The 12,199-nt window shown below is 46.0% G+C and overlaps 1 protein-coding gene across 1 annotated transcript in view; it reads left to right on the top strand.

Moving 5' to 3' along the window:
• Positions 1 to 6,848: 6,848 nt before the first annotated feature.
• CCDC80 (coiled-coil domain containing 80) overlaps positions 6,849 to 12,199 on the top strand; it is a 43,676-nt gene continuing 38,325 nt past the window's right edge. The window contains exons 1-2 of the mRNA XM_066241215.1: positions 6,849 to 7,662; positions 8,074 to 9,959. Of these exons, the coding sequence (XP_066097312.1) occupies positions 8,085 to 9,959 (1,875 nt within the window). The 5' untranslated portion in view covers positions 6,849 to 7,662; positions 8,074 to 8,084. The remainder of the gene's footprint in view (positions 7,663 to 8,073; positions 9,960 to 12,199) is intronic.

The raw sequence follows: 12,199 nt of genomic DNA, 5'->3' as shown, positions 1-12,199 counted from the left end.
AATGTTGCATGCTAGGCCGGAGTATTCTTCATCTTCACCTATACTCACTCCTTAAATTATTCCTTCCAGCTTCATCTTTTAAATAGGCTTTCAAATTTCTAATTACAGGACCAGTTGCCCTTGAAGTCCAGACTCATGTACCAATTGCTTGCTGAAGCTCTGTGCCAGAATGTCTAACAGGATTTTAAAACACACACACACACACACACACACACACACACACCCCCCGGATTGTCTCTGCCCAAAATTACTCCTATCAGCTCTGGCTTCAACATATATACCAAAGAGGATGCCTTTTTTGCACCTACACTGCTATTGGGACCCTTATTTAAGCTACAATACCTTTCACTTGACTAGTACATTATCTTCCTAACTCAGTGGTCCCCAATCCCCGGCCCATGGACCGCTACCGGTCTGTGGGCCGTTTGGCACTGGTCCTCAGAGAAAGAATAAATACCTCACATTATTTCTGTTTCATTTATATTTAAGTCTGAATGATGTTTTATTTTTAAAAAATGACCAGATTCCCTGTTACATCCATGTAAGACTCACTCTTGATGCTTGTCTCAGTCATGTGATACATTTATCCGTCCCACCCTAAAGGCCAGTCCGTGAAAATATTTTCTGACATTAAACCAGTCCATGGCCCAAAAAAGGTTGGGGACCATTGTCTTAACTGGTCTTGCCATAGCCATTCTTGCCCGCATACTCTACTTTCTACGTAGCACCCATAATGATCTCCTTAACACATACTGCCTTGCCACATCCTTGCTTAAAATCCTCTAACAGTCCTCTTCTGGGATACACTTGTAGAACCACCCCTGATTCAATGCCTATGTATTGCTGTTCCCTCTACTTCGAATGTTCATCCCCTCTGCCACTACTTGAGTGACTTGCTTCCCTAGCCTCACTTTGGACCGTTATCCTTCCTTGCTTTCATTACTTTTCACTCCCTTCTCAATTAAAAATTTTCTTCCAAGCTTGCATCTAGGTATAGGTATATATATATAAATTCTGTTGCCTATTTTCTACCTTTGGAATATAAGCTCCATGAGATGAGGAACTCATTCATTGTTATATCCCTAGTAATTATAACAATGCCTGGCATTGAATAAATATTTGATGAACGTATTGGCATCCTGTTGGTTAACTGCTTCTTACATCAGGTGATGTTCTGAGTGACACAGTTAAAACCTGGAGTGAAGAATCAATACAGAATAACAAGAAATAAAAGACAGGGCAATCCTAGAAGGTGCCAAAAAACTGTAAAACAGTATTGGCAATGCCATTTTAAAGAGGAAAAGTCAGGCTTCTTGCCCCCTGAATTCTGTGGAAAATGAAGGGAGAAGAATGTAGAAGCTTTCTGGCTTACAAGGACAAATGGGTCACCTAGTCATAATTTCACTGTAGTTCTCTGGAAGGACTGAGGCCACTACTTGCTAGACAACAAAGAAGATAAAGATTATCTAAAAACTTCCTTTCCCTTTCAATAAGAGACAATATTCACATATCCTACACTGATTTTAACTCTTCCTCCCTTCCTGGAGTCCTGAGAGTAACATATACCTCTAGACAAAGGAATGGGAGGTAGACACTAAAAGATTTGTGAATGTCTTTGATATGTAAAACGACATCACTATCATGTTACCTTGTAAGTTTTAATATGTAGGAATATTTTTATAGATCCTATAGACAAATGTTGTAAGTTTGTTAATGATTGATTATTGTGTCATGCTCCCCCTCCTATTCCCCCCAACCTATATGTGATCAAGTCTATATAACTAGCTTCAGGGCTATTTTGCACACACACACAATTTGGGTTAGCTATAACCATGTAAGTCAGATGTAGCTGGCTTATTAATAAATCTCTTCCTAAAAATTCTTCTGTATCCTGCCTTGGTGTCTCTACCTAAACCCAAAGAATTAAGGTACGCTACTTTATAACAGAAGGACAGGTGCAAAAGACAGAGCCAAGATGAGACCTGGAAAGTGAGAATGAAAGGAATGCCAGGCAATGTAGCACCTCCTGTCAGCCAGATTATCTTGGAACCTTGTAGACTAGTGGGACTCTAAAGCCAGAAAAACGCACCAAGCAAGATTTTCCAGGTGCCACACAGTGGCTGCCATGGGCAGCCTCTTTCTGGGTAATTCCTGCTCCAACAAAGCAACAACATCTTGGCCAGGAATGAGCTCCGTGCATACTGGCTGCAGCCATAGTCAGCACTGACTTCTTACATAAAGAGAAAGTCAGCAGTGCTGCTGCAGAGAGTACAATCAACTAGTACTTGTTTTTTCTTTCTCAGTGGACTGCGGGCTTCTAAAGGGAAGAGACTGCCTGGTTCTCTGTTGTTCCTGGTACAAAGTTTGCACTCTGGGAGAGCTTTTGAGAGATATGGGCTGAAAGAAGAAAGAGAGAAATAAAATCATGACTCCCTTTTTGGCTATACCTAAGAGCATGGAAAGCAGCATAATCAGAATTTTCCCCTTCAAACCTGGTTCATATAAATCTTTTGTATGCAGTAAATGGCTAATGGTAAAGACTTTGAACCAAGTACTATTCATGTATTCCCAGCCTAGAATTAAGCCACCCAAATAGAAAATTGATATGCCCACAAGTTTACACTACTAAAACAAAATGGCAACCAATAAAAACATGAACTTTAGCCCTGGCCGGCTGGCTCAGTGGTAGAGCGTCGGCTTGGCGTGCAGAAGTCCCGGGTTCGATTCCCGGCCAGGGCACACAGGAGAAGCGCCCATCTGCTTCTCCACCCCTCCCCCTCTCCTTCCTCTCTGTCTCTCTCTTCCCCTCCCACAGCGAGGCTCCATCGGAGCAAAGATGGCCCGGGCACTGGGGATGGCTCCTTGGCCTCTGCCCCAGGCGCTGGAGTGGCTCTGGTCACAAAAGAGCGACGCCCGGAAGGGGCAGAGCATCGCCCCCTGGTGGGCGTGCCAGGTGGATCCCTGTCGAGCGCATGCAGGAGTCTGTCTGACTTTCTCTCCCCGTTTTCAGCTTCAGAAAAATACAAAAAAAAAAAAAAAAATGAACTTTAAATCAATGATGTCAAAAGTTTTAAATGAGCCAATAAGCCATTTATATAGGTTCTTAATGTCTGCTATGGCAAGATCCTTCTATTTGGACTAATTAAGAATTCGATAAGTTCTTAAACAACTTTCCACCTACAAAAAAAGTCCCTTCAAGATTTCTCCAATAAATTCTAAAGTAATTTAAAATAAATGAATAAAAAAGAATATTAAAACATTCTTCCAAATAATTTTGGCCACTATTCTATCAGGTAACTTTTATTTTTATGATTTATTCATTTATTTTCAAAGTATACATATCTTTCAACTCTGGAAACATGTGACCTTGTTGACATTTCAGAGTACTTTCAGAGGGTTTATTTTTGGGGGGTTACCCTTTCTCAGAGCCTGTATGGTCTGCAGCAGCGACCTGAGTTAACAGTCATCACATCACGGGGCTTTCCCCTTGACTTTGCTGTTTACTTCTTTAGCATGTCCTACTCTATGAATATTAAGAAAGAACTCCTTTTTATTTTGAAGGACAGAAGAATGGCTTAAAACTGAACATTGATTATAGTCTAAACCAGGGGTCTCAAACTCAACTCAGCATGTGGGCCGCAGAGCAAGATCACAGCCCTTCGGCGGGCCGCACTAGGTCTACAAAAGGCAACTGTTACGCAACACTTTTCTCACTGCAGTTGAAAACAAAAAAAATCAGTACAACAAGCACAATCGTACATGCAGTTTACTCAGTGTCACAAAACGACCAGAAACTGTAGTTCGCATCACAACTGCTGTTAACTAAGCTAATATCTAGCTAGGATGCTAGAGAAATGAAAAATACAAGTAGGCCCCTAGGCTTACTTAATTTTATCCAAAATATTTTGAACTTTGTGGATTAGTCTGCGGGCCGCGAATTTGAGACCCCTGGTCTAGACACAGAAAGAAAAAGCATGTAGCATGATCCTCAATGTGAATATTGTTTGTGTCTCTGCCATAAAGCTGTGATAAAATGGCTCTACTTTTTTCTTGTTGGGGAAACAGGTTATCACAGGGCAGGAGAAGTGGTTACCCTCCGAGACCACATGGAAGATCTTGTATTTCGCCTTCTTTTATTTTTCCTCATTTCTTCTTAAAGCAATTTTTTTTTTCCAGGCAGTCGAACAATGTTTTGTATTCAAGTCAGTAACATCCACCAAAGGAACAAACTACATGTGTCAGAAACCACGGTTTCCCTAGGAGGCCTGGGATAGCATGTGTGCCTGAGTCTCAGTCCCAGGTTGCTGAAGGCTTAGGTCAGTGTGGGTGTGACCAGTTAGCACACTGCCTTGTGGATGACTCCTTACATTTATTCTGATTTTCATCAAATAACTACCCTCTACCCCAGTGTCTCTAAAGCAATCTTGTTTTGCACATTCTGTTCTTTCTTCCTTCCAAATTACTATGCAACTCGTGACAGGTTTCTTGTCAGTGAGTTCTAAAATTAGCATTTCTAAAATCTACTTTTGAATGTTATTTATTTTATCTTTGATTCGATATAAATTTTTCTCATCTCTTTTGTGTGTCCCTGTTAATTCGTTAATATTTCTTTCTTAGGTTACAGAAAAGATGGAAAAAGCTAAATGGGAGACTTTTTAATCATAGACTAGAAAATTGAGGATCATTACTAACCATATATCATCACGGCCTTCTCCAGAAAGTAGATGCTAATTTACTAATTTCTCTAATCCTTGGATTTCCCTGGGAAGCTTTCTGAGGTGCCAGGGAAGGCTTTAGACATTGAGGTCGAAAAACCCTGAGGAGGTACAAGAAACCCCACTTTGCCGGTGTGTCTGCCGAGGGGGTGGGGAAGAGTTGGGGAGACACCCAGGCGGCATTATTAGGTCCTCTCCCACACATGTGTTGAGCTCGCCATCTAGTGGCTGAAGTTCACAGACGGGAAGAAAACCTGAGGCCCCCCAGGAAAACGGACACAGCTCAGGGTTGGGCTGGCTTCCCCTCTTAGTCAAATGCTGAGCTCTAAAATGTGTGCATTTTGACTATACTAGTGCATAGGTGACAAATGTTGTGCACATCGTTGGCGGTTGGTGGAAACCATGTGATATTCAAGGAAAAAGATAAAAGACCACACTGAGGACCTATTCAGAGAGGTAATAAGTACTACTACGAAAGAGCTTCAGAAAGTAATACTCTAAAGTATAAGTGCTCTAGCTGAGCAAATGAATGAGACTCTTTTATGACTATGGCAAATAGAAAAAAAAGGTATTAAAGGAAGAAAAAAGAAAAGGTGTGGTAAGAAAATAACAGAGAGAGAAAGAAGAATACGTGCTTTGTAGCCAGTTCTAGCCCTGGGTTCCATTTCAGCACTACGACTACCATTCGTAAGACAGTAAGCAATTGATTTAAACATACGAAGCCTCAGTTTTTCTCATTTCTCAGTAAAATGAGAATAATTCTATCCATCTCCTGTGGATGTTGTGAGGGTTAGATAAAAGTATGAAAGTGTCAAGCCTAGAGCCTCACATAAAAATGCTCTATAAGTGGTAGTTGTTACCAGTAGGGAAAAGATAAAAGGAAAAGAAAAAAGGGGGAAACCTTGAAAAGGACAGTATGGAACACATTATGCTTGGAGAAAGGAAATAACATCTAGGACTGTCCAACTTAGCACAGGCATTTGATCAACTTAAGAGGTAAAATTCATGAAAGGAAAAATCTCCTTTGACCCTGGTGGTCAGGGGTCTCTGTCTTTGTCACTGCTGTCACAGGTGTCTCTGAGGACTCCACAAGAGGGCGTTTCCTCTTGGCACCTCTTGGTCTTCAAGCTGTGGGCTGAGAGCCTTAGACTCAACCCCCTACAGGCCTTCAGTGCTGGGAGCTTCTGTGCAAGAAAAGCATATGACCGATTAGAGATGGGCTGATCAAGGAGTAGCAACTAAGGACCACATTTTAGTCAGTGAGAGTCTCCATTAGCATGTCCTAGTTTGCAAAGGGCCTTTTGAAAACCTGGCTTGCCACTGTCTGGGGCAATTCACACCAATTCTCTTGGAAAAGCTGAAAGATATATTGGTATAACCTGAGGCAACTTTCCATCCACCTAAAAGCTGAATCCTCATGACAGACCCAGGAGGTGGACACAGAGGGCTGCCTCAGTCTCTCCTTTGGAACATGATATGACTACCTCTAAGGATTGCTTAAAGCCTTCTAGGTAACTGAAGCTTTTTGGAGAACAAAACGCTGTTCTACACATACATGCACACACACATGCACATACATACACTCCCATGCCACTAATGAAGGTCTTAGCATACCATCTCTAGCCAGAACCCAGAACTGGAGATCGTAATGCCCCTTCCCTGATGTAATGGCTGACCACAGTCTCGGGGAAACAACGGCTATTGCCTGCATTTCTAACCTTTTACCAGTTTCCTTCCATGCCAAGGGAGAAAACTAGGAACAAGAATACGTAATATGATCTCCAATTAGCATAAAATAAAAACAACCTAGTCATGTTTTCCATGGACTTTTCCAACCTCAAACTAAATTCATGAAGCAGGGAGAAAAAGATAAAAAATATATACACGGAACTAAAAATATATATACTGTCTGTGTGCGCACAGCCAAGCACCCTGACCCAAATGATTATCTGTCTCTAGGAAAATCAAGCAGTCAGATGGAGAAATCCAAGGATTTTTCCTTTCCAGAATGCAGTGTGAGTACAGACAGGAAGGGAAAGTATCCTGGTTTTCAGTATGGAAGGGGTTAAGTCCTCAGCCATCCTATTCTGAAGTGATTTATGATGATGGGTAGTGTTTCAAAACTTGCCCCCACCCAAAGAACAGCCCTCTCCCTCCTCACCCCACCGAGTCCACTCTCAACATGCTGAAATGGGAAGGAGGCGGTGTTTTGCTGATCTGTTAAATTCTTAGTGAAGTTTCCTTGATTTCCAGTGGCTGCTGTTGTTTGAGTTTGGTTTGGATCAAAACTGAGGTTATCCTGGCATTCCTGGGACTGAATCCAGGCAAGAAGAAGAAGAAAGGGGAGAAGGAAAAGAGGAGAAAAAAAGGTGGGGAGAAATAAAGGGAGGAGAGAGGCATAGGAAAAGAGAAAAAGCCTATTTTCAACATCACATTCCTGTGTTTTCCCTCAGCCTGGAAAACATATTAATCCCAGTGCTTTTACGCTCGCTCGGAAACAAAGAAACTAAGCCAGACGGGGGGTGGGGGGTTGTAGGGTGATAAGAAGGTTCCTGGAACTCTAAAGAGAGAAAAGAGTGAGATTCAGAAGTCGCTGGGCTGCACTTCAAGGAGCGTCCTGTGTGTCGGCACTGGGACTGGCATACTCAGACCTGAGACTGAGCAGAAACTGCAGAAAAATGAAGATGCAAAGGCTTAAAGGGACAGCTCCTGTCACCTCATCCTACTTGTCAAGAAGGTAAAAAGACAGCCAGAAAGAAAAGAAGCCAGCAGCTGAGCCCTCAGGTCAGGACAGGCGACTTTGGGCACTGGAGCTGCAGCACAGCACAGCCTCGCAGAGGAGACAGAGGCTGGGGAGGAAGGGGATTGCATCTAGGGAACTGTCCTGGGACACCACACTTCAGGTTGCTTTTGAAACCCTCTCCATTCCATCTCCATGAGCCACAATGTAAGTGTGTAATTCTTTCTGCTTTCGGTGTGTTTGTTTCTTTGTTGCTTGTTTGAAGAGATGAAATGGGAATGTTGTCATAATTAATATGCTCAGTGCACATTTTCTCTAAAGCATCAGACCATCAGTTGAAAGGGTGCAAGCATGCTGAAGGGGGCACTGAGTTGGGCTTCCTGCTTAATGTAACTGTCTCTGCTAAGCGCTGACAAATTACAGGGGCTTATAAGTAACAGGATCTCATCTTATTTTCCATTCCCTCCTTCTATAACCACCCCTTCCCCCAGGCTTTAGCCAAAATAGAGAAAGGGAAAGTGCCCAGGTCTGTTTGCAATTAAATAATTTTCTTTCTTTTCTCCCCTTCCTTTCCCTTTCCCTCCCTCTTTCATCTTTTGACCTCGCTGCCTCCCCAAGTGGACTGCACCATGATATGGAGAATGGGACCCAGTTTTACCATGCTGTTGGCATTGTGGCTGGTGTGTGGATCGGAACCCCAACCCCAGGCCATGAAGGGGGGGAGCCACGGAGCACAGAAAGTGGCTCTGGGTTCCCGAGGCAACAGAAGGCCAGCTCGGTTGTTGAGGCACATGGGGAAGTCTCAGGGACTTGAGAGAACCACTCTGGACGAACGAAACCTTCAGCCTCTCCAAAGAAGGAGCAGTGTGCCGGTGTTGAGAGTAGCTCCCGAGAAGGCCCCTCCGGCCCCGCTGGGAATCAGTGGGGCCCTCGGGAAACCCGAGCGGAAGCCAACAGCCCGGAGTTCTCCCCGGGAGATGGTCCGAGATGAAGGGTCCTCAGCTCGGTCAAGAATGTTGCGCTTCCCGTCCGGGTCCAGCTCGCCCAACATCCTGGCCAGCTTCGCGGGGAAGAGCCGCGTGTGGGTCATCTCGGCCCCGCACGCCTCGGAAGGCTACTACCGCCTGATGATGAGCCTGCTGAAGGCCGACGTGTACTGCGAGCTGGCCGAGAGGCACATCCAGCAGATCGTACTGTTCCACCAGGCCGGCGAGGAGGGCGGCAAGGTGCGCAGAGTCACCAGCGAGGGCCGCGTCCTGGAGCAGGCCCTGGACCCCAGCCTCATCCCGAAGCTCATGAGCTTCCTGCAGCTGGAGAAGGGCAAGTTCGGCATGGTGCTGCTGAAGAAGACGCTGCAGGTGGAGGAGCGCTACCCGTACCCCGTCAGGCTGGAGGCCATGTACGAGGTCATCGACCAGGGCCCCATCCGCAAGATCGAGAAGATCAGGCAGAAGGGCTTCGTGCAGAAGTGCAAAGCCTCCGGGGTGGAGGGCCAGGTGGTGCAGGAGGGGAGCGGCGGCGGTGAGAAGAGGCGAGAAGACCCCAGGAGGGCCCCAGGGCCGCCCACCCGGGAGAGCCGCGCGAAGGTGCTGAGAAAAGCGGCCACCACCCCGGGGGCAGCGCCGCCCACGCCCACGCCCACCCCGAGGGTCACCACCGGGCCTCCGGCCCCGGGCACCACCGTGACTCAGGCCACTGCTCGGGCGGTGACTGCAGCTGCCAGACCTACAACCACCACGGCCCCGCCGACCACCCCGAGGCCCTGGACCCCCCGGGGGCACCCCGCAGACGCCCACCGGCCCCCGGCCACGGCCGAGGTGACCACGGCCAGGGGCGCCCCCGTGGCCTCCGAGCACCTCCACCCCCCACCCAGGAAGGAGCCGCCGAGGGAGAGGCCGCAGGCCACCCGGAGGCCCAGCAAGGCCCCCAGCGCCGAGGGCTCCACGGCCGCGCCTCCCACGCCCACCTCGGAGCACGAGCACAGCGCCAGGGCCGGCCCGGGCCGTTTCCGGGACAACCGCACCGACAGGCGGGAGCACGGCCACCGGGACCCGAACGTGGTGGCAGGTCCTCACAAACCAGCCAAGGGCAAGCCTCCCAAAAAGAAAGTCCAAGACAAAATTCTTAGCAATGAGTATGAGGATAAATATGACCCCAGCCGGCCTACCGCCTCTCAGCTGGAGGAGGAGCTGCACGTGGGGAACATTCCCCCCAAGAAAGCCAGAGAGTCGAAAAAGCACGAAAAGCTTGAGAAACCTGAGAAGGAGAAGAAAAAAAAGATGAAGAATGAGAAAGCGGAGAAGTTACTCAAAAGCGAAAAGCAAATGAAGAAGGACAAGGCTGAGAAAAAGGGCAGACCCGAGAAAGACAAGAGCAAGAAGAAGAAAGTGGGGAAGCCCGAGCCGGAGGGCTTCCTGAAACCCACGGCCAAGGACTTCACCCCGAGCCCCAGGACGCTGCTGGCCGACCTGCTGCGCTCCTTCGAAGGCAAGCGCAGGCTCCTCGTAAGTAAGCTGCTCCTTGCCATTGTTCTGTGGGCTGAGGCAGGGCGTGTTCACGGTCGGTTTGTTGTTTTTCTAAAACCACTGTTGCTGGATGACAGACCGGGTTGGACCTGTGCCTTGTCAGGGAGACCAGGTGGTGTGTCAAGGAAGGGCAGGCAAGCCAGCAGCTCCTTTTTGGTTTAGATTCTCTGTGAATCTTTTCCCACACACGCTCCAAGCCATTGGCCAGGGGACCTTAGACGTGAACCCAGGGAAGCACCTGTAATCGTCTTCTTCCAAACTTATCAGTAGTCATCCCCCATCCTTCCTCCTCTCTTCTGAGGCAGAGTTCTGGATACTGCTCCATTTTACTGAGTTCAAAGGAACAAAAAAAGAATGAAGCTCCTAAGAATGAATTTCCTAAAATGGTACACATTCACTCTGGTCACAACTGAGGGAAAAGAGTTTCTCTCTTCTTGAGTTTAGAAACTAGAAATATGTGTGTGGAGAAATAACAAGGTTTCTCTTTTCCGTCCTTATTGGATCTACATCAACAATAGAAAAACTCAGAGAGATATAAGTAAGGCTGCCTGGTGGAGAGTAGGTATGACTGGGAGTGGGGAGGGGATATATTTTGGTGTGAACTTCATGAATGCTGTTAAACCAGCTGGCTGACATTTTCATCCTTTAAGGCTGCTCTTTCATCACTGGGCCAATCAGTAAGAGGCCAAAAGTCTGGCAACTGGATTAATTGTTCGAATTTCCAATACCCTAGAGACACATCTGAACTTGGAGTCCAGATGTCAGTTTCCCTGAGACACTCTATGAAATGAGCATGAGTGTGTGTGTGTGTGTGTGTGTGTGAGAGAGAGAGAGAGAGAGAGAGAGAGAGAGAAAGAGAGAAAACTGAGACAAGCAGTCCTTACTTCCACTTTGCCTCTGTTTCTGAGTGCCACTAGAATTGAGTGAGTCACAGGTGTATCTCAGTAGCTATCTCTTTGGCTATTACTTGCCAACATCCAAAGAATAATAACAGTATCTAGTCAAACCTCAGAGGAAAGGCTTTGGTCAGAAATAAGCCCCACCCTAAATGGAAGGGCAGTTCTCATCAGCCATGTGAAAACGGTTCCTTCTCCTCTCCAAGTCTCTTCACCCACTCTTAGACCCCTTTCAAGATTTTCCCCCTAGCTCCCTAATGCTATCATTTTACACCAAGCTGCCAAGGAGGAAAAGAGTATGATACAATTATTTCAGAGAAAAATGATCAGTAAATTAATGTTGAGTAATATGAATCAGAAATTATTCTCAGATACCTGGGTGGGAGGGAGCCATCGCCTCTTTATCCTACTGCAGGGACAAGGTGACTCATACCCTGTATGTCCCCCGTTAGAGGAGATAGGCATTCTTCTCTCAAGGCAAGGCATCTCCGAGAGGGTTTTCGGTCTCCCCGCCCCCAATCTGGCTTAAATTTGAATTAATGATCTGAGCCAGAGAGATTCTGCTATTCACTTATCTTTAATGGTTTCAAAAAGTTTAAATATGCATTTGAAATGTTATTCAGAGCAGAGTTCCCATTACTTATAATGGGTGGGGGCATATTCCCAACTTTTCTTGGCTGTTCCATCAATCATGTATTTATATATTAGAACAAAACCTAAGTTTTGGTTGACACTATAGATTTTCTTTTGTGTATGTGTTATTTTTTTTATATATATTGTTATTTGTTTTTAACCAGAGCCTTAAAATAACTTTATAAACCTAGGTTAGCAGAGGAGAGGCTGTCAGAGTAGTTGAACAGCTACTTGGTTATTCCCAGAGTACATAAACTTAAATGGGGGTGTTCTAGTGAGAATCACTGGTTCCAGAATCACTGTACCTGGAACCCATGGGGGAAACTGCTTTCTTCAGGCTGTGGAAAAGCATTGGTGGTATGCTCTGTTGCCTTCCTCCTGGGTACCTGGGACTTCGTCCAGCCTGCTAAAGCACATTACCCAACCCTGGCCATTTAGCCAACAGGGAGGGCAACGCAATCCTTATGCTCAGGTTTTAACTAAGGGAAAATAATCATGGGTAAGCTGTCAGGATTGTAATTGCATACCAATCGGTAAATACTTCTATTACCGCTAATTTGTGAGTCAAAAGAAAGGGTTTTTTTTAAAATACATATTCCTGATATTAGTCATGCCTTTTATTTCTCTGCCTTTCTCTCACTCCCTTAGTCAGGGATTTGAAGGCCCAGCTGGGTCTTTTCTGCTTTTCAC

This window comes from Saccopteryx bilineata, chromosome 8, assembly GCF_036850765.1.
Source record: "Saccopteryx bilineata isolate mSacBil1 chromosome 8, mSacBil1_pri_phased_curated, whole genome shotgun sequence".
Lineage (NCBI taxonomy): Eukaryota > Metazoa > Chordata > Mammalia > Chiroptera > Emballonuridae > Saccopteryx > Saccopteryx bilineata.
This window is presented reverse-complemented; position numbering and strand designations above follow the sequence as displayed.